General features: G+C 51.1%; 1 protein-coding gene across 1 annotated transcript in view; it reads right to left on the reverse strand.

The window, feature by feature from the left end:
- LOC103008528 (bone morphogenetic protein 8B) overlaps positions 1-16,977 on the reverse strand; it is a 28,620-nt gene extending 11,643 nt beyond the window's left edge. Inside the window, exons 1-3 of the mRNA XM_057551457.1 lie at positions 16,638-16,977; positions 1,467-1,656; positions 882-1,030 (exon numbers count right to left, since the gene is read on the reverse strand). Of these exons, the coding sequence (XP_057407440.1) occupies positions 882-1,030; positions 1,467-1,656; positions 16,638-16,977 (679 nt within the window). The remainder of the gene's footprint in view (positions 1-881; positions 1,031-1,466; positions 1,657-16,637) is intronic.
- Between the last annotated feature and the right edge of the window lie 10,602 nt (positions 16,978-27,579).

Consider the following 27,579-nt stretch of genomic DNA (forward strand, 5'->3'; position numbering starts at 1 on the left):
TGCTCATGGGAGCCTGAGCACCCGGCTGAGGGGTGCCGCTCAGGTTGCTCCTGCAAAGGTACTGCCCCAGCCCACGGCATAATTTGGGAAGCAAGTCTCTAAGCGTAGCCCACACTGAAGGAGGGGGAGATGCTATACCCCCTTGAGGGGGAGTGTCTCAGAGGGTTGTTTGATAAAAAGCTGAATCAGATCCTGTCCTCCTCCACTGCTATTAAATAAAATAACATTTATTTCATAGTTAATATTTTGCCCACTTCTCTCAACCTCCTCACAGTCGCTGCCTAGCCCCCTGTTCTCCAGCCATGGTGGCCCCTTGCTGCACCTCAGACACACCAACCCTGGGCCCACCAGGGGGCTCTCCCCCAAACACCTGCTAAAGGAATGAAGGTGTGAATCCTCATTCTACAGATGAGGAAACCGAGGCTTAGAAAGGTAAGTAACCTGCCAAGGCCACCGAGTTAGAAGGCTGCAGAGCCGAGATTCACACCCAGGCCTCTGCCTCAGAGCCTGAGGGTGTGAGCGCTTCCCCTCGCCCAGCCCAGGACGGAAACTCCTGGTGCAGAAGGCAGCTCTGTAGAGTAGAAAGAATCTCCCATTTCTTGGGGAGGGAAAACATGGACTCACTCTGAGCAACACAACTGTTGGTCCTGCAGAAGGAGAGGAGGGACTCTCGGCTGGTAGGGGGTCGCCTGCTGTCCCGCACTGCGGGAACCTCACTCTCTGCCCACTGAGCCCCGCGGAGGGGTGGAGGTATGCCCCAGCATCACAGGTGGAAAAGGCCAGGCCTCCAGGGCCATGTGACGGGCTCCAGCTGCGTCTGCCGCCAGCAGCTTCCTCGGAGGAGCCCCCAGGGGAAGGTTCGCTGCTGACCCGAGTCTTACCATCATCTGTTTCCACATAGAGGCGGAGTCCCAGGTCCTTGTTACGGTTCAAGAGCCAGCGGTCACTGGCTGCTGTCACGTCCAACACCAGCCAGCCCTCGTCCCCAGATCGGAGCGTCTGAAGATCCAAAAAGAACAAGTCAGACTCCCTGTGGACATGAAAGAACAATTAACCGAGGGCTGGCACAGCTGCCTTTGTTTCCAGTGCCCTCCTGGGGGACCATTAGTGGGGCATCTACCCCGCCTGGCTCTGACCTGAGTGCCTTACATGCCTTTTCTCACTGCATCTACCGTACAAAGGTGTTACTGTGCCCGTGTACAGGTGCGGAAACAGGCTCAGGAGCTCAGTGACCTGTCCATGGTCCCACAGCTAGGACAGTAGGATGGGGACTTGAATCCAGGACTGCTGCTGGGCCTCTCCCCACGGTGACACGAGGCCTCCGGCCAACCATCTTTCTTCTCTGAGGGTGGGCTGCCCAGGAAGGTCCCCTTCTGTCCTCTGGGAAATGTCCCCCCCGGCACCCAGGGCTGGGCCGGACACTCTGACAGAGGCTTGAGCGGGCCTGTGGGGCGCAGGGCAGGCACCTGTTGGACTGCTCCAGGACCACCTCAAACATGCTGACGTGGAGGGTCCAGTTGAGCAGGTGGGTACTGGGCAGCTTGTAAATCCGGAACTCCGCGGCCGTGACGGCCTCCCCCGCCGGGATCTGGGTCAGGTCAAAGCGGAACTCCTTCCACTGGGGCTCCTGGTGGCCCAGGGTGCGGTCCCGCTCCACTGCAAGACAAAGTGGGACTGGCGGTCACTTGTGGTTCCAGCCCGGGTTCCGGGGTGGGCAGGGCCGGGTGGGATCTGGGGGCCTGGGCAGTCTGGGTGGGACCGCTCCCTCCTCGAGAACAGGCTTGTCCCAGCTCTGCTTCCTGGGTGCCGAGAGGGCTCCGGGAGCCGTGTCGTGAGGCGCCTGGCACACGGCAGTGCCACAAGGGCAGTGTCCATGTCCGGTCCGCAAGCCCCAAACCCAGCCTGCCCCGCTCAGCACCCTGCTGGCTCTGGGACCCACAGATGAGGCACAGGACAGGTCCTTCCTCTGGGGAGATGGACATCAGACCCAAGGCAGAAAAGGGCCATGGTGGCAGCAGGGACATAGCTGAGTGCACTTGAGCAGGACGGGGCTCCCGGAGTCAGCCAGTATGTGGATGGGAGTTGAGGGGAGAGAGGGCTTTGGAGCTGGGCCTTGAGGGGTGAGAGTGAATTTGCCACGATGTCAAGGGAGGACACTGCAGAGGCAGGGTCCAGCCTGAGCAAAGGCCTAAAGCCGAGGAACGACAGCACCGGCAGGGAAAACAACAGCCATAAAACCCAGCAAAGGGTTGAAAGGATGGCAGGACCCTTTTTGGAACAAGGGGAAGCAGGAAGGGGGGCCGGAGAGAGACATGGAAAGAACCAGGAAGAGGCGAGGTAGTATGACAGCTCCTGGAGATGCTGGGTCAAGTGCTGGGGAAGCTGCAGGGTCCCATGGCATGATCTGAGCAGGCTTCCTGGAGGAGGTGACACCTGAACTGGCCTTGAAGGATGGGAATGAGTCTTGGTAGGTGGATAAGGTGGGGGAGAAGACATTCTAGGCAGAGGTCCTGCACAGGTGTGGGGTGCTGGGGCCGCCCACCATCCAGCAATGTGCGGCTCAGGGCATAAGTCTGGCTGTGGCCTGACTGCGGAGAGCTGGAATTCTGGCCTCGGAGCGTGGGCTGTGCTCTGGCCAGTGGGGGGTCAGGGCTCTGGGCAGCAAGGGAGTGTGGTTTAAGGGTAGAGTGGAAGCTATGTGTGGAGGCGAGGGTAAAGCCCAGGCTGGAGGGGACCCGAGGCAGGCCCGTGGCAGGGCTGCTCTAACAGTCTGGGCAAGAGACCACAGGAGCAGAATAAACCCCATATTTCCCCAGCTGCCCGGAAATGCCCAGGACAGTATATTTAGAGCGTCTCACTTTAGCCTCCTGTCACTTTCAAACACTAAAAATCTGTGTTTCCGCAAAGCAGGGGTGGGAGCCTCCCAGAGCCTTCCCCCAAAACCAACACTGAGATTTTAATTACATGTCTGTGAGTCTTTTTAAAAATTCTCTCTCTGGCTACTGGACTCAGAGACCACAAGTCACCAGGCTGGTGGTGGAGGCGGATGGGGGAGCACTTCCTGTCCTTGCGGTGGAGGCCTGGTCCGGTGATGGATAGGCAAACAGCTGTGCTGGGCGGGGCCAGTGGACACATGTTTGGGCAGGAGATGGGCGTTTCATCCCCTGACCAGGGAGGAGAGGAAATAGAACCTCTATTGTCTGACAGGGTGCTGGACCCGCAGTAAATGCCCAGCCACGAGCCAGGCTGTTTCAGGGGCAGCGTGACACAGGAGGATCTGGGTCCTCCCATACAGACAGGGCACGGAGGGCAGGGTTCTGGACCTTTGCCGAGTGATGCTTGCCATGATTATCAATCACCACACGAGTCCCCTCCTCCCTGCAGACACACTCACACACACAGCTTTAGGGACAATTTCTGTGGATTCGGTAACTGCAGAGACCACCTCAGTTACATGGCTGTGTAAGCATCCCTGATCTGCAGGATGAAACAGGTCCAGGCTGTTGGCTGTCACAGGGTGTGGCCCCGAGAATAAGGAGGGGTCACTCAGCCATGCCCTGAGCCCGACCCCTCTCAAAGCATTCTTAAGTATATCTGCCCCCAAGGCACAGTGGGTGACCCTTGATGGGTCACTGGGAACCTCTGTCTGCAGGCCTGACGCTGACTCATTCATGTTGTATCCAGGACTGAGGGAACAACCACAAACCTGCCAGCTCCTGCGGGCACCAAACTCTGTGGCCTCTCTCCCTTGCTGAGCTGGGGGCCCGCGTGCGGTCAAGACAGCCCTGTTCACCTGGGCTGACCCCAGTTCCAAACTTCCATCCTGTGGGTTTGTGAAATTGATGCCCAACCCCCACCCCACCCCCGCAATAGTTCCAGCACAGGAAACTGCCCACCCCAGCAAGCACTAGAGGTGGGACATTTTTAGGAAAATGATTTTCATCAGAAATTGGTGAAATGTCCTGAGTGTGGAACTGGGTAAAGAGAGTAACTCTTTTATCTGACAGTCAGTGGGGAGGGGAGGGCGAGGCCACCTGTGGATTTGCAGGTTTTTCAGTGCCTGTGGCTTTGAATTGGGAGAGAGAGTTCCCAAAAGCTGGTGTTCTGGGAAAGCATTTTCTGGCACCTCTATTTCCCCCTTGTTAACTGTGCAGACTGAGCCTGCTTTAGCCAGAGAGGCAGCTTAGGGCAGCCCGGAGGGTTCTGGCCAGTGGTCAGGGCCTCACTGCAGGCCTGTCCCTGCACTAACCAGGTATGGAAATCCCCTCTGGGCCTGGTCTTCTCCTGTGTGAACTGAGAATGAGGAGACACCCAGCTTTCCTCACAAGCCCATGAAAGTACTTTGTAAATAGTCAGGCAATGGACTGGGAGGGATGGCTGTTCAGCAGGAGTTTGGGATGAGCCTGACTTGCAATCTCCCAGCTTTGAGCCAAGATGAGATACCCTCTGAAGGCCGTGTCAGCAACTCCAAGGCCATGGGTGGAGGGGAAGGGGAGATTTTGACTGATTGTTTTCTAAATAAGTGTACTCATCATTCATTTATTTATTCATTCATTTATCAAGTTCAATTTATAAACAAATTTATCAAGTTCTTACGGTATGTAAGAGTCTGTTCTGAGCACTGGGAACACAGCAGTGAACAGACAGAACAAGACAGTGCATTCACAGTGTTTACAGTCTAACAGGGGAGACAGAATAGAAACAAACAAGACAAATAAAATAGGGGATGTCATTTCTATTGTAAGTAAAATACAGAACATGATGGTTTCAAGAGGATTGGAAGGGATGGGGGGCTTGTCCTTGGGTGCTCAGTATGGCCTGTGAGAAGGAAATAGGTAAGCGCAGATGTACATATTCTCACATGGTGCTGGTAGGGATGCCATGGAGAGGAATTTGGCAACATCCTTTTGCAATACCCTGGCAAAATTACATATGAATTTATCCTTTGACACAAGATTCCCAAAGACACACTGGCAAAGATATGAAAAGACAGGCACAATGCACTTCATTGGGCACAGGGAGCAGACAAAGGTATGTCTGGCTCCATAGGCACCTTGACATGTTTATTTTCCACAAAATTATAAAGAGCTGCCCAAAATGTTCAATCACTGAACCAGCTTTTCTGTCTGGAGAAGCAGCAGCAAATTAATTTACTTTCTGGATCGCCTTAATGCAGCCCCCAGAACAATAAACAGTCACGATTCACCAGTGAGTGCTAACTGGACCCTCGGCCTTCTCCTCCAGCCCCTGATAAACCACCTCCGGATCCCACGGTTGAGGGGAGGGCCCACAGGAGGAGGCGGCCTCCACCACCACGTCTGTTGCCCTTATTCTGCTTTCCCATGTCTGAGGCCCTGCACCCACAGCTCAGGCTAGACCTCCAGATGCCACCCGCCCAACACCTACATTGGCTTTGGCTATTTTTGTGCCCTCAGCAAAATGTAGAGTCACCCGCACAACCTAAATCTGTCTTGTTCCTGACCAAAAAGTAAGACTTCAAAAGACACCCCCTTCCTCCAGTCCAGTGTGGCTATTAAGAGAATGGCATCTTCTGACCTGACAGTCCTTCCTGCCCTCAAACCCTTCCCCAGCCCCTCAGGGTCCATGGGAGGGTCTGACGCTTGGCTCTGCTGTCCAGTCACCACCCCTCACCCACACAGGCTGGCCCTGCCCATCCTCACGGCCTCCTGGGCCTTCTGGTGCAAACACCCCCCCCCTGGAGTCCCTCCTTGAAGCCGCTCTCTCCAGGGTTGCCCCGTCCCACCAAGTATAAAGGCTACTTTCTTCTCGGTCCAGCTGTGAAAGCCCCCTTGCCCGCCTCTGACCCCACACACATCAGCCTGCCGGTCTCTCCCTTTCCCTGTCCCGGGGGTCCCCGTCGCTGGTTCATCTGCCCTCTGGACGGTGACCAATTTGAGGACAGAGACTGAACAATGTGGGGTGGAAACGGGAGGCCTCAGCGGTCTGCTCATCCAGCCCCTCGTGTCCCGGGGGCCCAGAGAGGGGATGCCCGGCCCCTCATCCCAAGGGCTCCTGGTCCCCAGGACAGCGGCTCAGCATCCAGCAGCGCAGCCCCTGGGCTGGGCGTCCTGCTGGTCTGGGAGTGGCTTCCTCATCACCGAGGGTTTCCAACCCAAGCCACCCATGTTCTCACTTTACTGTGGGACTCGCCTCCGTTCACGGCCCGGCCCCGAGGTGGAGGACAGGCTCCCTCGGGGCCCCGGAGGCAGATGGGGTGGGCCCGTCTGGCTGGTCCTGCCGGTAACAAGGCCGAGGGGGACCCCAGACCTAAGGAAACACCCGGGTCTCCGTGGCCCGTGCGGGTCCCGAGTGAGCTGCAGAATCCATCACCTCCCGCTTCTGCCTCTTCAGGGCTTCCTCCCGCCCAGGAATCTCAGCGCTGCCCAGAGCAGGCCCCCCGCTTCACTTCTGGGGGTATTTTTAGCCAGTTCTCATTACTGACTTTTTCAAGAGCTGTTTCCATAAATGGCTCTGTGCTCATAATTACCGGTCCAGGCCCCAGCCGGCTTCACAGCCCAAATTAAAAGGGAACAACCTGCCCACTGCACCACATCAAGCCCGCCAAGGCCAAAAATAGATCCAGGGAGATGTGAGCAAGAAGGATGCGGTTCCTCCAGTTCAAACCCAGGAAAGACCTGAACTGTGGGGCTTTCCAGAAAGCCGTGGTCACGGTGACACATCCCCTCTCTCCCGTGGGGAGTGGGTGCCCGTGAGGAGTGGTGGGTGTCCTCCCACCCTGTGCCTCAGCCCTGGAGGAGCCCCACCAGTGCGCAGGGAGGGTGGGGGACACATTCTTTTGTGGGAGCTGCAAAGGCCTTCGTGGCAACCCTGCATAGATGGGAAACTGAGGCCCAGGGGAGCAGAGACTTGCTGGGGGTCACGTGTCAGGTTAGGGGCCTGGATTAACCTGACATGTGAACTTTGCAGACTTGGAGCCCATGTAAAATGAGTGGCCCTGGACTTTCTGGGTGGCGATACTGGTATGGGGGAATCACCTCTCCACAAGATTCTTCCATCAACAGGTGCCTGAGAGGTGGCCTGCTGAGGCCACTGTCCTCCAGGCAGCGCCCTGCAGGGACTCGGGTCCCAGAGGAGGGACAGGGTGATCTGAAAAGACGAGGAGGCTGGAGGGACCTCCCTGGCGGTCCAGTGGTTATGACTGTGTTTCCAATGCAGAGGGCGTCGGTTCCATCCCTGGTCAGGGAACTAAGATCCCACATGCCGTGCGGTGTGGCCAAATTAAAAAAAAAAAGCAATAATAAAAAAAAAGACGGGAGGCTGGCCCTGCTTATGTGTCACCCATCCAGGCCCAGAGTCAGATTTGGTCCCCGTTCTGAGGTTATTCATAGTTTCTTAGTAGGGTCGGGGGGTGGGTAGGAGAAAAAGGGACTAGACGTGTCCCCAAATCAGACAGGCAGAAAGCAACTCCATTCCTAAGAGAAATACAGATGATCAAGGTGGAGGGCGCTCGTGGAGGTGCCTTAGGGAGGAGTGGTCAGAGAACACTTTTCTAGGAAACATAGTTGAGAGTGGTGGAAGAATTCTGACAAGCAGAAATGGAGTAAAGTATTTGAGGCAAAGCACGGAGGTGGGAAATAATGTGTCAGCTCCCATTTTTTGAGCACTGAACTGTATGTCAGGCACCATCCTGGGCACATTACGCAGGCCATATTTGTTATTGTTTACCTTACAGTGTTAGTTATCTATTGCTGTGTAACAAATTACCCCAAATATAGCAGCTGAAAACAACCAACACTTATTATTTCCCATGGTTTCTGAGGGTCAGGAATCCAGGTGCTTAGCTGGGTGGCTCTGTCTCAGGGTCTCTCATGAGGTGACAGTCAAGCTGTCAGGTGGGGCTGTGGTCTCTGGAGACTTGACTGGGACGAACAGATCCACTTCTAAGCTCACGCTTGTGGCTGAGGGTAGAAGGTTCCCCATGTGGACCTCTCACGACATGACCTTTCCTCAGAATGAGTCATCTTGGGGGGTGGCGGTTAGAGCCCAAGACGGAAGCTGCAGTGTTTTTATAACCTAATCTTGGAAGTGACACAGCATCCCTATTGTCACATCCTATTGGTCACATAGACCAGCGCTGGCCCAGTGTGGGAGGACACAAGAGTGTGAAAACCAGGAGGCAGGGATCATTGAGAACTATACTGGAGGCTGGCAACCACAGCAACCCTGTGAAAGAGGCATTCTTCACCCCATTTTATAGCTGAGAACACCGAAGATCAGGGAAGTTAACTGATTTGCACAAGACCACACCCAGAAGCCCCCAAGGTGGGATTAGAGTCTAGGTGTGTCTGTCTCCAAAGTCTACATTCTTTCTCCCCATCCACAGCCTCATCAGGTTGGGGACATGTCAAGGGAACACCGCAGGGTTCCACTGGACTATAATGTCAAACGCCAAGTGCCAGGCTGGCAAGAAGGAACACGCAGAAGGATCCCAAGCAGGAGAAGCCGTGAGTGGATTTTCACTTGAGGAACTAGAGTTCCAAGAACAGGCTGAGAGCTTTTTCACCTCCATGCCTCCCCTCTGCCTGGACACCTTCTCCTTTCACCTGCTTCTGACTAAGTTCTACCCTTCTTTCAAGGTCCAGCACAGTGCCACCTCCTTCAAAGCCTTCTCTGTCCCCCAGCCAGGAGGCCATTCATTCCTCCCCCTCTTCTGGCCTAGTTCATCCCTTGCAAATGAGAGAGGGACTTGGTCTGTCTTCTGCAGCGCTGAACCTTCATGCTCATATCTGAGTGGGGGAATGGCCATTTCTCCCACTTTGTGATCATTTACATTGAGTTGTCTGTGGGCCTATCTTTCCCACTGTAATAAGCAGATCTTGGGCTGGGGCTTGTGCTTTGGAGTGGGCACCAAGATAACCAGGGAGGGCAACAGCACACAGTAGGTTCCCAGGAGTGTTTGTGAAACAATGACCTCAGACTGAAGGATCCAACCTTCTCCATACCTGGGTCTTGCAGCCTTTGGCTTCCCCAGAACCCTTCCTGTATTCAGAGCCCTAGACTGTTCTGAAGGAATGGCTGCTGCTCAGGGGGCAGAGCCATCAGTTAAAGGAAATAACTGGGTTTTACTTCTGGTCTTGTCACTGACCAGCTGGACTTAGGTTAAAAACAAATGAACAATCAAACAAGGCTAACACTTACTTTGCATTTACCAGGCACTGTTTCAGCCCTTTACATAGAGTAAGTCATTTAATGCTCATAGCCATCCTAGGAGGCAGGAACTATTATCGCTCCCATTTTACAGATGAGGAACCTGAGGCACACAGCAGTAAATAACTTACACAAAAATCATATAAATATATCTTAGGTCAGACTTCCTGGGCAACAGGCTGGGTGGGTAGGTTTAGTGGAGAGTATTCTTGCAGGGAACGAAGGAGCAGGAGTGGGCACAGTTGAACAGTGACGCAATCACAAAAGGGCCAGCCCATCCCATCTGCACGGGGAGCTCTGGGCTGATGGCCCTTCACATTTGTCCCTCCTTGAGGCAAGGGGGCTGGGCATTTATACCCCAATAAGCCAGTCATTGGATGTGGGGTGCCCTCAAGGTGGGTGCCCAACCTTGAGCAAGAAGCTGGTGGGCTGATGCCAAGAGAAGGACCCAGTTGTCAGCAGCCACCCTCCAAGCAGCTGGGGCAACAAGTGGCTCAGTCCCAAAGAGAATATATGGGGAGCACCATAGCATCCACTAAAAACAAGTGGTAGAATGGGGATCTGATCCTGGAACCGTGCTCTTACCACTCAGCTCCAGGTCCCCAAGTAAATGATGGGGGCGGGAGGGTAGACAAACACAGCAGGCTCTTCCTCATAATTCTGGCTGCTGTTTATTGAGCGGTGCCAGGCACTTGCTAAGTTTTTCAATGCCTTAACCTATGTAACCATTGCACTATGATACAGGTATTATTATCCTGATTTTAAAGATGAGGAAACTGAGATGCTGAGACTTTAAGTATCCTGCTCAAAATCTTACACATCGCAAGTAGCAGACCCTGAACTAAAACCTGGTCTTCCCCACTGTGCTCTCCCACCCCCAAGGCCAACCCTCCTCACGGCTGTGACCCAGTTTTCATATCTGCTCCTTTGGATCTGGGTACCCAGGACCTTGGGCCAGTCACTTATACTCTTTGAGACTAAACTTCTCCCCTGTCACCTAGGGGCAATAGTAGTCATTTACCTCAGAAGGGTGAGAAAAGACTGAGAAGATGGGGGCGGGGAGGAGTAGTCAGTCATCAGGGATTCATAGGGCACACCATTCTCATGGCCAAACAGGGTTTTGGAGAAAAGAGACCCATCTTCAACTCTTGGAAAGAGAAATACCTCTGGAAACCATCAACAGAATGAAAAGGCAACCTACTGAATGGGAGAAAATATTTGCAAACCACATTTCTGATATGGGGTTAATATCCAAAATATATAAAGAACACATACAACTCAATAGAAAAAAACCCAAACAATCCAATTTTTAAAATGAGCAGAGGAACTGAATAGACATTTTTCCGAAAAAGACATACAAATGTCCAAAAGGTACATGAAAAGGTGCTCAACATCACTAATCATCAGGGAAATGCAAACCAAAACCACAATGAGCTATCACCTCACACTTGTTAGAATGGCTATTATCAAAAAGACAAGCGATAACAAGTATTCGTGAGAATGTGGGAAAACGGGAACTCTTGTGCACTGTTAGTGGGAATGTAAATTGGTGCAGCCACTATGGAAAATAATATGGAGGTTCTTCAAAAAATTAAAAATAGAACCACCATATGATCCGGCAATCCCACTTCTGGATATATATCCAAAGGAAATAAAAACAGGATATCAAAGAGAAAAAAGTGTAAGTATGGTAGTGGTCATTTTGCAGTATGTACAAGTATTGAATCATTATGTTGCACACCTGATACAGATATAATATTATATGTCAATTATATCTCAATTAAAAAAAAAGAGATATCTGCACTCCCATGTTCATTGCAGCATTATTCACAACAGCCGAGATGCGGAAATAACCCCAGTGTCCATCTACAGATGAATAGATAAAGAAGATAAGGCACATGCGCGCGTGCACACACACACGCGCGCGCACACACACACACACACACACACGGGAATGCTATTCAACTATGAGAAAGAAGGAAATCCTGCCATTTACGACAACACGGATGAAACTTGAAGGTATTATGCTAAGTGAAGTAAGCCAGAGAAAGACAAATACTTCATGATACCACTTATATGTGGATTTTAAAAAGTTAAAAAGTCAGAAGAGTAGAAAAGTGGTTGCCAGGAGGTGGGGGTGGGGGAAATAGGGAGAGGTTGGTAAAGGGTACAAACTTTCAGCCATAAGTTGAATAAGGTCTGAGAAGCTAATGTAAAACACGGCGACTATAGTTGATAACACAGTTATATAATTTTGAAATTTGCTAAAAGAGTAGAAATTAAATGTTCTCACACACAAAAAAGAATACATATGTGAAGTGATGACTGTGTTAATTAACTAGGTGGGGGGAATGTTATATGTATATGTATAGCAAATCATCCTGATGTACACTTTAAATAACTTACAATTTTATATGTCAATTATACTTCAAAAAAGTTGAAATAAAAATAAATGAATAGGGCTTCCCTGGTGGCGCAGTGGTTGAGAATCTGCCTGCCAATGCAGGGGACACGGGTTCGTGCCCTGGTCTGGGAAGATCCCACATGCCTCAGAGCAGCTGGGCCCGTGAGCCGCAATTACTGAGCCTGCGCGTCTGGAGCCTGTGCTCCGCAACAAGAGAGGCCGCGATAGTGAGAGGCCCGCGCACCGCGATGAAGAGTGGCCCCCGCTTGCCACAACTAGAGAAAGCCCTCACACAGAAACGAAGACCCAACACAGCCATAAATAATAAATAAAAATAAAAATAAAAATTATAAAAAAAAAAGAAAAAGAAAACAACCCAATTTAAAAAAAAAAAAAATAAATGAATAAAAGGTAGATAGATAAAAAGAAAAATAATGTGGTCACTTAATAGTCGACTTTCAAGACAGATAAAGGATTTATTGTTAAGTGAAAGACAAAATGGCAAAACAGTGGGCATTTAGATTCCACTTTGTAAAAAAGAATAACACAAATTGATAAAATATCAGGGCTGGTTGCTGGGGAAGGGCTAAGCTAAAGGATTAAACATTGGTTCTAACTGAGGTAGACAGAGGATTACTAGGAGCTTCCATATTATATGTCTCTAGATATATGGTCTGAATTTTCTATCATGAAATTCTATAATGAATCTATACGGTATGAATTTTCTACAACGAATATGCATCAGTTCTATAAATCCCAAAACAAAGATATTTTGAAAATCACGTTCTTAGTTTACAACACACACTCACATTGAATACAGTCCAATTCAGCAGCACGTACTGCACCTAATGATGGGCCCTGGGCCGGGGGGAGAGGCAGCTTCTGTGTAGGACAAGAGCAAAGGAAGTGCAGGCAGGGAGACAACCTGCTGTGTACCTTGGGAAAACCACCGAACTACCCTGAACCTCTCTGTCCTCTTTTTAAACAAAGATGTGACAGTAAATGTGAGATGAGATGAAAGCACAGACATGGAGGTTCTGGGCATGTGGTCATCACTGGGTGTCATCTCACACAATCGCTGTACAGCCCCTAGGGTGGGGACCGTGAGTATATCCGTTTTATAGAGGAGACTGAGGTTCTGAGAGGTGGACTGAAAATCCAGATCACACCGAGAGTAGTGGGTGGAGTCAAGATGCAAATTCTGTTGAGTCCCAGGTCAGAACCCCCAGCCCAGTCCTGCCTGCCCTCCACTGTCCTTCCCCTCCCGGTTTCCAGAGAGAGGCGGCACTGTCTAGACCACGTGACAATCACCCTGTGGCTGATGTACTGTTATCTGTCTCTCCCACTGGAAGGTCAGCTCCACAAGGGGGGACTTAGTTTCATTCCCTGTTATAATCCAGGAACTAGAACGGAGCCTGGCACAGAGCAGGTATTACATGACTATTTGTGGAGTGAATTCAGGAAAATATGCAAGAATTGCCTACTAAAGAACCAAAGAAAGTGACCCTGGGGCTCACGGAGGTGAGGTCAGGGGGCTGAGCAGGACCCGGGCCAGGTCCCTCGTGTGCACTGAGCCCGGCGCCTCCCGAATCCAACAGCCCAGCTCATCCCCACCCCCGTCCTCAGCCCCCCAGGATCGCAGGAGTGAATTAGTCCAGTGCAGGGAAGGGGCAGGACAAAAGTGAAGATGGCCCATCCAGTTCTGACTACACTTCTGCCTGCAGTGCCGTTTGTGCCTCAGTTTCTCACTCTGGAGCCTGGGCACCTGGTGCTCCCAGGACAGGAGGCGGAGAAGGGCTCAGGAGAAACATGCAGAGGTGGTCTCTCCTGCCTCATTCCTCCCTCAGGACTGGCTGGGCCGGCTCAGGCACTCGGGGGTCCCGCCAGTCACACCGAGCTGGGCGGAGGGATGGGTGGTGGTGTGAGAAGCTGCCTCCGAGGAGCCACAGGGCCAGAGCTGGGAGGCACCTCGTTTTTCTGACACCATCGCTGTGGACTGGACAGGAAAGCAGAGGCCCAGAGAGGGAAGGGGTGTGGCTCGGGACGTGCAGGAGTCCACGGCAGGCCCAGGAGGGACGAGAACCTGGGCGCTGCCTCCCAGATCAGGGCCTCCTCCCCTGAGCTCAGGCGGCACCAGGGACAGGCTCCGTCTGCTCCTCAAGGGCAGCGGCCCCGTCACTGTGTCCTGGCCAAGGGGAGCCAAGAGTCCACAGGCGGAGGTCGACAGGCAGGCCAGGCAGGGCCCAGCTCTGACCGCAGCCCTGGCCCCCAACACAGGCCCTGTCAGTCACGACATGGCTCCTAAAGCATCTGCTCAAAAGCAGAGGCCTGACCCCTGGACGGCAGGCCCAGGCCTCTGGGTCCTACAGGTGCCACTGACGGTCAGGGGCCCGGCAAGCACCAGGCCCGGCTGGCTTCTCAGGAGCTGATGAGGCCAATAGCAGAGGTGGAGCTGGAGCCAACAGGTGTGGGAGCCTCGGCGTGGGCGCTGATGCCCCAGCGACTCTGCTATTAGACTCCACGGTGGTTCAGGGGCCGCTGACCTTCAGGGGCCTGGAGCCGGGGCCTCCAACGGAGGAAACAATCCTGGTAGGTTCTAATCCCCCACATCAGCCTAGGTAATTACCAGTTAAAACTACTCGAACTGAAGGAGTTTTACTAGTGCAATTAGTACATGAGAATAAAGAAGGCCCTCAGACAGCTGGCTGGACTGCCCACAGGCCAGGCTTCCACTGAACAAAGATCTGCTTGTTAATCCACAGCGTCAGAGGCCTTAGATCTTCATGAAACACACAGAAGTGGTGTGGGAAGAAACTGGGATTTGGAATCCACAGCCTGGATGATGCCATGGACGTGCTGTGTGGCCCTGGGTCGGTTATTTAACCTCTCTGAGCCCATGAAATAAGGCTGGAAAAACAGCTTCACAAGTTGCTGCATGGATGAAATGAGTATTTATAGGACTATGGAACTTCAAATGTTAGTTTTTATTCAAAAACAGATAGAAACACCTTTGGTTGGCTTTAAAAATCTGTTTCTGGGTTTCACATGTCTATAAGACATGTGGGGACATTTCCATCACATCCACACCAAGGCTGAGCAGCAGCTGGGAGGGTCTGGTATCAGCACTGACCAGGGCCAGGTTCACCCTAAAAAGGGGGCTGACTTTCTGCCCCTCCCCCTCTGTCAACCTATCACACAACAACTCTGAGGATAGATCACTAGGAGCCCCATTTTACAAGGAGAGATCTGAGGCTCAGAGAGGGCAAGGGACTTGCCTAAGATCACAGAGCAGAAGCAGGAGGGCAACCAGCTCCTCCTGAGCTCAGGGTGCTGCTCGACTCACAGCAGCAGCTCCCACCAGGGCTGTGCACCCCTTGCCCCAGGGGATGCTGGGGGAAGAGGGACATGGGCTAGGCGGTGACTCACTCAGATGGACGGCTCCCCTGGAGGCATTCTCAGGGTGACTGCATCCACAGCTCTTCTTAGTCCTGAGCCCGGGGTCAGCCTGCCCCCAGCACAGAGCTCCAGCCTCAGTTCCACATGTGGTCGCTTCTGTCCCAAGTCCCCACCCCTGCCCTCTAACCAGGAAGGTGGCATCTAGAACCCGCCAGCCCAAGTCCTGGGCCTGGCACTGGGCTCTCAGCACAGGTTAACGGCTGCCTCCTGCTGCTCGCTCCCCCACCTGAGCGCATCACGAGCTCTGGTTTGGGGGGGACGGGCCTCCTTGAGGCAAATGGCTGAAGACCCACAAAACTTACTGTCACTCTGACCCCTGGGTTCCTCTGCCGAAATCCCTCTGAAAGCTCTCTCCACCTTGAAAGCCTGCCCTCCTGACACAGAAATGTCACCTCCTTGAGCACTGGATGGAGGGCCAAACAACCTGGGCCTGTCCTGCCTTGGCCACATAGAGGCCACGTGGTCCTGAGCAAGACACTGCCTCTCTGAGCCTCACTGTCCTCACCTGGGAGATGGGGATGAATATCATGTCGCTCACAGGGCTGTTGGGAGGGTTTAAGAGCGGTGCTGTAGGTGAAGGGAGGCTGGTGGCCATGGCAAGGGTCCTCTCCCTGCTCTGGGTCCCACAGCTCTCCCCACCTGGGGCTGAGCTGTAGTCCTTGGGTCCCCAGGTCCAGCCTAGTGTCTGCCTCAGCCCAGACTCCTGCCCCTCACTGGCCACAGACAGGAGGCAAAGCAGGTGGGGGACATATGTTCATGAATGTAGGTTAAAGAGAGTTTAGTAATGGAAAACGTTATCTCTGAGAACTTTAAGGGTAAATGACTCCACGATTTGGAGTATAATTTCTGCAGAGAGGAAAAGCTGGGCTTTACCTGGGAGAACAAAGAGGGTCCAAGCTGCCCATCAGGTCATTCAATGGCCTGGACACTCATTCCATGACAAGCCAAGTCCCGGGTGTGAGCCCAGGGTGACAAGACAACAGTCCCTGCCCCGCCGAGCTCAGAGTCTACTCCTTCCCCACCGCCCCACCCCCCAGCAGCACCCCGCCCCCAGGTGGCCCAGGGAAGAGGCTGCTGTGGACTCAGAACATCCGGGTCCTCATCTCTACCTGGTGCTTTGATGATGTGACCAGGGTTTCCCACGCTGAACTTTGTCCCTCTCTTCAGTATCGCCCTTATCACCGTGACAGCATCACAGCCTCTGTTTACTCATCTGCCTCCCCAGGACCAGACTGTCTTCCTGGCACTGCCCGCGTCCACCCGACACTACACGAATCTTACCGTCGGGTGTGTTTGGCCGCGGGTGAATGTACGCCTCTGGGACTCATATCCCTCATCTGTCCCTGCCGGATCGGCAGCTCACCGACCCCCACCCCCCTGAGACTTCGCTGCCCTGACCTGGTTTTCCCTCCCGCGGTTCCTCGTACACGACAAGGTGATTCCCCGCTCCCAGCAGGGCGCTCGCCCTGCCCGAAGTGGCGCACACGCCTCTGCAGCCCGCGTTCAGACCCCGAGGGGCCCCTCGGCCCGCCGTCCCCCACTCGCCTTCTCGCGGGGTCGCCGCCGCCCACCCCGAGCCCGCTCTCACCCATGTTGACGAAGCTCATGACCAGGTCGGCGCGGCCCAGGCGCCGCTCGGGGGTCCCGCCGTCCTCGTCGTCGTCGCCGGCCATGGCGCGATACAGGTCCAGCATGAAGAGCGGCGCGGACGCGGGCAGCCGGGCGGCGGCGGAGGGCGGCGCGCGGGGCCGGGGCCGCCCGGGCAGCCCGAGCACCGCCAGGATCTCGCGCTGCAGGTCGCGGCGCTCGCGCGGGCCCAGGCGCCGTTGCGGGCAGCCGGGCGAGGGGCGCGGGCCCGAGGCGCCGCCGCCGCTCAGCGCGCACAGCGCCAGGCCCAGCAGCCAGAGCGGCCCGGGGCGCGCGGCCATGGCGGGACCCGGGCGGCTTCACCGCGCGCGCATCCGCTCCCGGCCGTGCCCGGGGCTGGGGCCGCCCCGACGGCGAGCGGCGGGCCGGGCTTGGGGCCGGCGGGACGGGGCCGGCGTCGCCCGCGAACGCAGCGCGGTCCCTAGAGCGTCCGGCCCGCGGCGCCTGTCGCGGCTCCGGGTAGTCGGATGCGGCCGCACCTCCTCGGGCAAGGGCTCCTCCGGGGACCGGGGACCGTCGGCTAGTCTGTCTGTGCCGCCGCGCCAGACAGTCCGGCTGCTGCCGAGGCAGCTCAGCTCAGAGGCGGAGGGCGAGCTCCCGCCGGGCTCCGGGAGGCGCGGACCCTCAGACTGTGCCGCGCGCCCCGGGCCGAGGTGGCCTCTCTCAGTCCAGCTCGCAGCCGTCGGGTCCCGCCCCCTCCGGACCCAACCAATGGGGGCACAGGGGCGGGGCCAAGTCCACGGAACAGAAGCCCCAGGAAGGGTTGCTGGGGGGCGGTTGCTCATGCCCCAGAGATACTACCCACTTGTGGGTGGCGGGCGGGACTGGCGAGGAGTCCGCAGCCCTGCCGTCGGGGGCCTCGCGGTCGTCCTGGGCTCCCCTCCCGCCGCTGGCCACGCTGTCGGACAGCCGCGGGGACTCGGCCTGGGGACCCAGGGTAGCGGTGCGGTTCGGGGAGATCAGACCCTACGCTCCAGCGGGGCGTGTCCTTGATCGCCCTGCCAGAGCTGGATCCCAACTCTCCGTCCGGCCCGCAGAGTGACCTTGCAGCCCAACCTGGTGCGCGGAGTGTCGCCGCAGGACCCGAAACGCCTCAGGTGGGTGCCAGCCAGGCCCGAGAGTGGGGCGCATCCCTGTGCGAGCAGCTGGGCCCGGGTTCCCGGCCACCGCAGCTCCTCGCCGGCCTCTTGGCGCCTTCCCCGCAGTCCCCTTGCGTGCGCCTCTGGGAGCTCTTTCCCGGACACCTGACGCCGGCTCCGTCACTGCTCCTGGCGCGCCCACCCGCCTGGCTCCCGCGCGCTCCCGGCTGGCGCCTCCGGCGGGCCGCCCCGGCAGCTCCAGCAGCCGCACTGACACCACTAGGTCTGGCTGGGCGCCCTTCGGACCCCGGTGCCGGTCCAGCCGCGCGCGAGATACGCGTACCCGCTTCCCGCCTCCCGCCAGTCAAGGAGCTCTGGTGCCCTTCCTGAGCCTCTGCGCATCTGAATTGTCACGGCCCTCAGCGGCTTGCGAGAGAAGGCTCCTCACGGAAACCCCTCCATTGACTAGCCCCCTTCTGCACGCCCTGCTCTTCCCTAGGTGCCTTCTCACCGCATTTATTCGTTTATGGTTGAGGCGCTGCGCTGAGAGGAAAAGACCCTTAGACTGAGCTCTGAAGGCCGGAAGGAATTGGCTGGGATGAAGGAAAGGTCAGTGGGAGGGGAATGTACCAGGCAGAGGAAATAGCTTGTGCGAAGGCCGAGACTCCAAGGAGCGTAACAGTGGCAGGTGACAATCAGCACTGTCCATGTGCCAGCCATGTTCTGTACCATTTCTTTCACGCTCACACGTTGTCATAGCCTAACTAACCGCCCCTCCCCCACCTCATTTAACAGACGAGGAGACCGAGGCACACAAGGGTTAAGGGACTTCCCTCAGGTCACACAACACTGGAGCTGGGCTGCAGCAGGTGGGCACGTGCAGGTGAGCTGTGCAGTGGAGGCTGGAGAGCCTGGGGGGCAAATGGCCAGCTGAGGGTGAGGCTGGAGGCACTGACAAGGGACAAACCATAAAGGGCCTTGGAAGGCTAGAAGAGGGCTCTGGGCCCCTGACCATAATGGTGCCCTAATGTAAATTCAAGATTAAACTTTAAAATTATGTCCAATAAAATTCACATTTTTCCATGATCACTTCAAAAAAATTTTAAATATCAAATAAATCCTTAAATAATCATCTGCTGTTGCCTTAGCAACATGCCTAGTCTGTCTTACCCAACAGACAGACCACGTGTAAGGCAAGATAAGAATGCTGAACTTTATCATAAGGATAATGGAGATAAGCCATTGAAAGTGCCCAAGACAAGACCAGACCCTGGATGCAGAAGGGACTCCAGGTTGGAAGGAGGGAGACTGGAGTCAGGGCCCACAGCTGGGGCAGGTACAGTAATGGGAGGGCTGGAAGGAAGACAGTAGCAATGGGTGGAAGGCAGAGGAGAAGGCTGTTTAGGAGGCTGAATCCACAGGGCTTGGTGACTGCATGCAGAGGCAGGGGGCAGAGTCAAAGGGGTGTCCCCTTGTCACACTTTGTCAGGGTCTCTGAATCTCCTGCCCCCTTCACTGTCCCTGTCTATGTCCCTGGGCATCCCTCTGCATTCCCCTTTGAGTCCACACCACATCACTGGGGGTCTCAGATCGAGCCTGTAATTCTCTGGTTGTGTATTGTACAATGCTGGCCTCCCAGCAAGACTGCAAGCAACCCAGTACCAGTATTCTTGTAATAGCCGAGATCATTTATCTCAATTTCAGATGAGTGGAAATAACTGTGATCTTTAAACAATAGGCTCACATTCCCATAAACCTAAACAGCAGGTTATAGCCAGTCCAAAGGGCATCACCCCACAATTCAGTTTAGCAACAACCACAGGGGGCGCTCTGTGCTGTGCTCCAAGCCAGAGATGAAGCGGACCAGCTCCCTGCCCTCAAGAGGCCCCCACTCTAACAGGGGTGGCCATCAGGTGAACATACAATCTTTTCCAAAAGCAGAATGCGCTCTGACAGAGGGGCCGGCAAAGTGCCTGGAAAGACAGAGGAAGTGGGGACAGGTGATCCTGGAACTCCTGAACTGGAGGGGAACTGAAATGAGGAAGGTTTCTTGGAGAAAGTAGTGTCAAACAACAAGGGCTTCCCCAGTCACCCGGCAACTCTGTGACCTTGGGCAAGTTACTGAACCTCTCTCAGGTTGTCTCTCATCTACCAACGAGGCCCATGATTGTAGGATTGTGATGGGAATTACGTGAGAATGTACATAGAGCACTTAGCACAGTGACTGGCACACGGGAAGCACTCAATACATGTTAGCTATTGTTATTGTTACTATTATTAACATATTATTATTACACTATTCAAAGCACTAAAAAAACTTTTTTTCCTGATTACGAAAACAGGTTGCTTATTGCAGAAACTTTTGAAAATACAGAAAGATTAAAAAAAGAACAAAAATCACCAAACCCATGTTCAAGAGATAATCACTGGTAATATGTGGTGTATTTTTCTTAAACACATCTGTACATTTTTAATGCAAAAAAAACCACAACAAACCAGGATCACACTTGCTCTATTGACTTACAATATATTGCAATATTTCACCGTGCCGTTGATTATTTCGCATGTGTTTTTGTTTGGCTTCATGGTATTTTTTCATCATATGGCTATCATAACTTATTTAACCAAGTATACATGATTGAATAATATGTTTTTTTAACATTATTGCATTGCTGTTACAATCTTGTCGAATAATCTGTGCTCACCCGTGGTGATTTCTTTAGGATAAATGTCTAGAAATGGAATATTTGGGTCAAAGAGCACATACAGTTTTTAAGGTTTTTGCTACGTATTATCTGCTGCCCAAATAGTATGAGGGTGCCCATTTTCTTTCACCCTTGCCGACACTAGGTGTTATTGTTAAATATGTAAATAAATAAGTCTCTGCCAATTTGGCAGGTACAAACACCTCTCTACTGCTGTCATTTGCACGGAGGGGAGTTACTGACTGTTTTCTTCCTGAAGCACTCTCCGCCCTCAGCTTCCAGGACCTGCGCTCTCCTGCCTCTCCCCCTTCTCCCGACTACTCCGTCCTACCTACTTCTTTTTTTTTCTTTTTAAATACTTATTTATTTATTTTATTTTTGGTTGCATTGGGTCTTCGTTGCTGCATGCGGGCTTTCTCTAGTTGTGGCGAGCAGGGTCTACCATTCGTTGCGGTGCACGGGCTTCTCATTGCGGTGGCTTCTCTTGTTGTGGAGCACGGGCTCTGGGCGTGCGGGCTTCAGTAGTTGTGGCACGTGGGCTCAGTAGTTGTGGCTTGCGGGCTCTAGAGCGCAGGCTCAGTAGTTATGGCGCACGGGATTAGTTGCTCCGTGGCATGTGGGATCCTCCAGGACCAGGGCTCGAACTTGTGTCCCCTGCATTGGCAGCCGGATTCTTAACCACTGCGCCACCAGGGAAGTCCCAGGCTCATGTTTAAGATTTCAATAAATACCTGTGAATTTACTAGTCTCTGACAAAAGAGTAGCCTCCAACCTTCATGAATCCTTCCACTAAGACTTGCTCACTATTGCGTGGGAGCGATGAACAGAACAAAGCTGTGTTGGAATGTGGGGGTCGGTGTCCAGTAAGCCTTCCTCTCTTGCTGTGTGTCTGGCTTTCTTGCACGCCAACCACAAATGCAAATCCATGAATTTTCATTACTGAAACCACAAGGTTAAATTCATGATCGCTAAGACCTACTCTATATAGAATATGAAAAAGAGACAGCAATTTAAAAAAGCAGAGGGAGGGGCTTCCCTGGTGGCACAGTGGTTAAGAATCCGCCTGCCAATGCAGGGCACACGGGTCCGAGCCCTGGCCCAGGAAGATCCCACATGCGGCGGAGCAACTAAGCCCGGGCGCCACAACTACTGAGCCTGTGCTCTAAAGCCCGCGAGCCACAGCTACTGAGCCCACGTGTCACAACTACAGAAGCCAGTGCACCTAGAGCCCATACTCCGCAACAAAAGAAACCACCACGATGAGAAGCCCGCGCAGCCCAACGAAGAGTAGCCCCCACTCGCCGCAACTAGAGAAAGCCTGTGCACAGCAACGAAGACCCGGCGCAGCCAAAAATAAATAAATAAATAAAATTAAAAAAAAAAAAAAAGCAGAGGGAGTAGCTTGGTGGCCTAGTGATTAGGATTCCTGGCTTTCACTGCCATGGCCTGGGTTCAATCCCTGATCAGAGAACTGAGATCCCGCAAGCTGCGCCAGGCAGACTAAATAAATAAATAATAAAAAAGCAGAGACAAGTTTCCCATAAGAAATATTACAGGAGTGGAGATTATCCGATGTTATCACCAATACATGTAATCTTTGCATTTTGTGATCTGAGGACCTATCATAGATATGAATACAATCACAGGATCCTGTCCTGAGCTCCTATGTCATGATCATGTCAGACCCACAGGCTGCCTTGGTGTAGGCGCACTATAATGCCTCATTAAATGACCAATGAGGGGCCTCAGAGGTGCCTCACTCACCCTCCTGACTGCATCCATGATGCTGGGAAAATCCAGTTTATCATGCTCCCAAGGTGTGATTACATGGCAAGAATAAACATATAGACATAATGAAACAGTCTTGTCTTCATGGGGAATCTCCAGGCAGTGGGTAAGGTCACCTCCTGTTAATGGACTAAATGCTCCAATTAAAAATCAGAAACTGTCAGATGAGTTAAGGGAGAAAAAAAAAGCAAGAACAAATGATAAGCTGTCTATGAAAGATGAACTGTAAATACAAAACACAGTTTGGAAGTAAATGGATGGAAGAAATATATCATGCAAATAAAAAAGTAAGAAGGCTAGAGGGACTGTATTAATATCAAGTAGACACTAGACTTCAAGATAAAGAATGTTAGCAGAGATAATGATAAAAGTGTCACTTCATCAGAATCCATCCTACTGAAACAGGAGGGTATTATGCACCTGAACATGACAGGCTCAGGCTACACTAAATATTGATGAGTATGGTTCCAAAGTGGTTAAAAAGTCCTCACGTTTATTTTGGGAGTCAGTGGAAATGGGTGTCTTTCCACCTGAAATTAAATCCATTTTGTGACCCAAATGACACCAATGGATGATTGGATTGGGGATCGGGGTAGAGGTGGGGGAAACCTCTCAAAGTGACGTTTACACATCGCCAAATCTGAATCAAACCAACTTTGGTAAATGCTTTGTGGCTGATGCAGAATCCTGGCAACAGTTTGTTTAAACACACAGAGCAAGGAGCTGCCTCTCTGACAAGCAGAGATACAGACATTTTGAGACTTCCTTTCTCCCCTAGGAGGGTACCGTGAGCCGAAGGCACACACAGGTGGAGGACCCAACAGCTTTGCCCTCCACACAGCCCAGATCTCATCCCTCACCTTATGGGCATCCATGAGGTTCATGATGAGGTTGAGATCCCCATACACAGGCTGGTCCTCAAGCCAGCTTCGGCTCCACCTTGTACAACCAGTTGACCACGGCCAGCAAAGTGTCCATAGACTGGCCTGAAAACAGCAAGACCTCCATCAACTTGTGCTGCCTGAGAAAAGCATACAAACCTTACCAATTCAGGGGATCTCCTTTTTATGAATAGCCCAACTGAAGGGGAATATTGATTGAACTCTATATAGAGAAGGACCTCCATATTGGAGGTTAGAATGGTTAGAAATGCAGTTAAAAGTTATCAAGACGATGGGAATTCCCTGGCGGTCCAGTGGTTAGGACTCGGAGCTTTCACTGCAGTGGCCTGGGTTCCATCCCTGCTCGGGGAACTAAGATCCCGCAAGCTGTGCAGCAAGTTATCAAGATAACAACAAACCCACAGACAACAAAAGAAAAAATAGATCAATTGGACTTTTGGACATTAACAAAATTTAAAACTTTTGTGCATCAAAGGACACTATCAATAGAGTAAAAGGATAAAAGGCAACCCACAGAATGTAAGAAAATATTTGCAAATCATATATCTGATAAGGAATTAATATCCAGAATACATAAAGAACTCCTAAAACTCAGCAACAATAAAACAAACAACCAATTTAGAAATGGGCAAGGGACTTAATAGACATTTCTCCAAAGAAGATGTGTAGATGGCCAATAAGCACATGAGAAGATGTTCAACATTACTAATCATTAGGGAAATGCAAATCAAAACCACAATGAGATACCACCTTATATCCATTAGAATGGCTATTATCAAAAAAAACAGAAAATAACAACTGTTGGTGAGGATGTGGAGAAGTTGGAACCCTTGTGTATTGCCAGCAAGAATGTAAAATGGTGCAGCCAATGCAGAAGACAGTAAGGAAGTTTCTCAAAAAATTAAACATAGAAATACCATATGATCCAGCAGTTTCACTACTGAATATATATCCCCAAAATTGAAAGTCATGAGTTGAATAAATATTTGTACACCAATGTTCACGGCAGCATTATTCACAATAACCAAAATGTGGAAACAATTCAAATGCCCATCAACAGATGAACAGACAAACTGTGGAGTATACATACAATAGACTATTATTCAGCCTTTACAGGGAAGGAAATTCTGACACATGCTACAACATGGACAAACCTTGAAGACCTTATGCTTTATTAAAGCTAGACACAAAAGGACAGATATTATGATTCCACTTATATGAGATATCTAGAGTAGTCAAACTCATAGAGACAGAAAGTAAAATAGTGGTTTCCAGGAGGTGGGGGAGAGGGGAGTTTTTTGTTTTTTTTAAATTAATTAACTAATTAATTTATTAATTTATTTATTTTTGGCTGCGTTGGATCTTTGTTGCTGCACACAGGCTTTCTCTAGTTGCAGCGAGCAGGGGCTACTCTTTGTTGTAGTGTGTGGGCTTCTCATCACGGTGGCTTCTCTTGTTGCTGAGCATGGGCTCTAGGTGCGTGGGCTTCAGTAGTTGTGGCTCGCGGGCTCAGGAGTTGTGGCTCGCGGGCTCTAGAGCACAGGCTCAGTCGTTGTGGCACACGGGCTTAGTTGCTCCGCGGCATGTGGGATCTTCCTGGGCCAGGGCTCGAACCCATGTCCCCTGCATTGGCAGGCGGATTCTTAACCACTGTGCCACCAGGGAAGTCCCAGGAGTTATTTTTTTTAATGGTTATGGAGTTTCACTGTGGGATGCTGAAAAAGTTCTGGAGATGGTTGGCAGTGATGGTTGGAAAACATTATGAATACACTTAATGCCACTGAACCGTGCACCTAAAAATGGTTCAAATGGTAACTTTTGGGACTTCCTTGGTGGCGCAGTGGTTGGGAATCAGTCTGCCAATGCAGGGGATATGGGTTCGAGCCCTGGTCCAGGAAGATCCCATATACCGCAGAACAGCTAAGCCCGTGCACCACAACTACTGAACCTGCACTCTAGAGCCCACGAGCCACAACTACTGAGGCCGTGGGCCACAACTACTGAAGCCAGTGCGCCTAGGGCCCGTGCTTTGCAACAAGAGAAGCCACAGTGATGAGAAGCCCACACACCGCAACGAAGAGTAGCTCCCGCTCGCCGCAACCAGAGAAAGCCTGTGTGCAGCAACGAAGACCCAGCGCAGCCAAAAATAAATAAATAAATAAACTTTTTTTAAAAAGCAACCCCAAAAAATGTTTAAAAAAAAAAGATATCCAGTCCACTGAATCTTCCAATTTCTCCCTATCTATCAACTCTTTTCTGCCTTTATTTTGCTCTTTAACCAACTTAAGTTTCACGTTCCATTGTTTTTTTTGAAATCATGTTCTATTGTTTTAATCACTTCCTGCAAACGTCCTGAACACAATTGCCCTCAGCACTTACCTATCAAAACTCCAAACTCTAGATGAACCTAACTACCCATCTCCTTTGTGCCGGCATCCAGGCTGCTTAGCACTGCTGAAGAACACAAACAACTGGGCATAAGTAACACTATAAATTCATAGTCACCAGCCTCAAGGCTGCTAAACACTTCTATTATGTTTTGTTGTTTAGATACACTGTTCTCAGACTTCTATCTTCCTTCTACCCTGCTCATGCTCAGCAGATGACCTAATGTTCTACTTGACAGAGAAAATAGAAGCTATCATACAGCTGCCGTCTCCTCCCTTCCTTCCCTCCTATCCAAGGACTCCTTTTGTGCGCAGAATTCCATCCCTCCAGATTCCTGGGAACTTTGCACTATTCTTTGGAGGGAAGTGATATAGTGTGAAGGGAGAAGAATTAAGAGAGAGCTGCAGAGGTGCTTGTTTTAAAATGCAAATCTGGGTATATTCATTCCCAACAGGTAACCCTACAGCACCTTCCTATTGCTCTCAGGAATTTAAAAAAAATGCTTGGGCTTCCCTGGTGGCGCAGTGGTTGAGAATCTGCCTGCCAATGCAGGGGACACGGGTTCGAGCCCTGGTCTGGGAAGATCCCACATGCCGCGGAGCAACTAGGCCCGTGAGCCACAACTACTGAGCCTGCGCGTCTGGAGCCTGTGCTCCGCAACAAGAGAGGCCGCGACAGTGAGAGGCCCACGCACCGCGATGAAGAGTGGCCCCCGCTTGCCGCAACTAGAGAAAGCCCTTGCACAGAAACGAAGACCCAACACAGCCAAAAATAAAATATAAATAAATAAATAAATTTATTAAAAAAAAAATGCTTGACATGGCTCTCATCAATACATAGTTCACAAGAGAAGAGATGCAAGCAACCTTTAAATATATTGAAATATGCCAACTTCACTCATAATAAGAAAAGTACAAATTTAAATAACACTGAGCTAAAATTTCTCACCTATCAAAAGAACAAAAAAAATCAAAAATTTATCAACACAGACATGATGAGGCTGTGAGGAAATAGGTACTCGTAAATTCCTGATGGGAGTACAAAAATAGTACAGTCTCTACAGAGGGCAATTTGACGGTATCTATCAAAATTTCAAACACATTTACACTTAGACTCAGCAATCCCTCTTCTGAGAATTTATTTTATAGACATATCTCTGCACTGAGAAATGACATATGTAAAAAGGTGATATTCAATATATTTAACAAGTGGATATGATCATTAAAATGTATGTATATATATGTGTCTTTATATATGTATATCAATAATTTAAAAATATTCCCTCTTATTCTCTAATTTATCTAAACTATATCTTATATGACTGTCTAACAAGTGATACAAATTGTAGGTGCTAACCTATTCATCAAATTATTCTAATGATTTCCAAATCATATATTGGTTTTTAGAAGTTGCGGGCATATTGTTCGTATAATGCAGTTGTCACTAGCTAAGTGATATCCTTGTCTGAGCCATGATTTGACATTAAACTCTTCCAACGCTTTCTCTGCTAAATTGATCATCTTTAGGTGACGTGTCCTCTCAATCAATAGAGAATTTATTCTTAAAAGCAGTCATATTATTCATAGGGCTGAAACTTTTCTTCTGTTATAATTGCTGTTAGTTCTTCTGAAGTAACAGCAATTATATTCAAAGTTCTTCTAACAATTATAATACTGTGTGAGATTTTTAAAAAATATTTCAGAGTTGTTTACTGGACTAGGTAACATGAAAAGTCTTACATTTGTATATCAAATCATTGAAATTGTGTAGAAAAATATATATACAGTGAATGAAATTGAGCGCCCCTTTAGAAATTTTACTACTGATATTCTCCAGTTTAGATATGTGAGATTTGTATGTATCATACAATATCTCTATTACCAATCAAGTCATGAAGGTCATTAATTTGAATGTCATATTTAAATAGTTGGCTTAAGGTTGTTGATCTTTTTTTACCTTCAACTCACATAACTTTGCAAGCATCCTTTGACCAAGTTTCAGGATTCAATAAGAAGTTAGGA

The sequence above is a fragment of the Balaenoptera acutorostrata genome, chromosome 1 (genome assembly GCF_949987535.1).
Source record: "Balaenoptera acutorostrata chromosome 1, mBalAcu1.1, whole genome shotgun sequence".
Lineage (NCBI taxonomy): Eukaryota > Metazoa > Chordata > Mammalia > Artiodactyla > Balaenopteridae > Balaenoptera > Balaenoptera acutorostrata.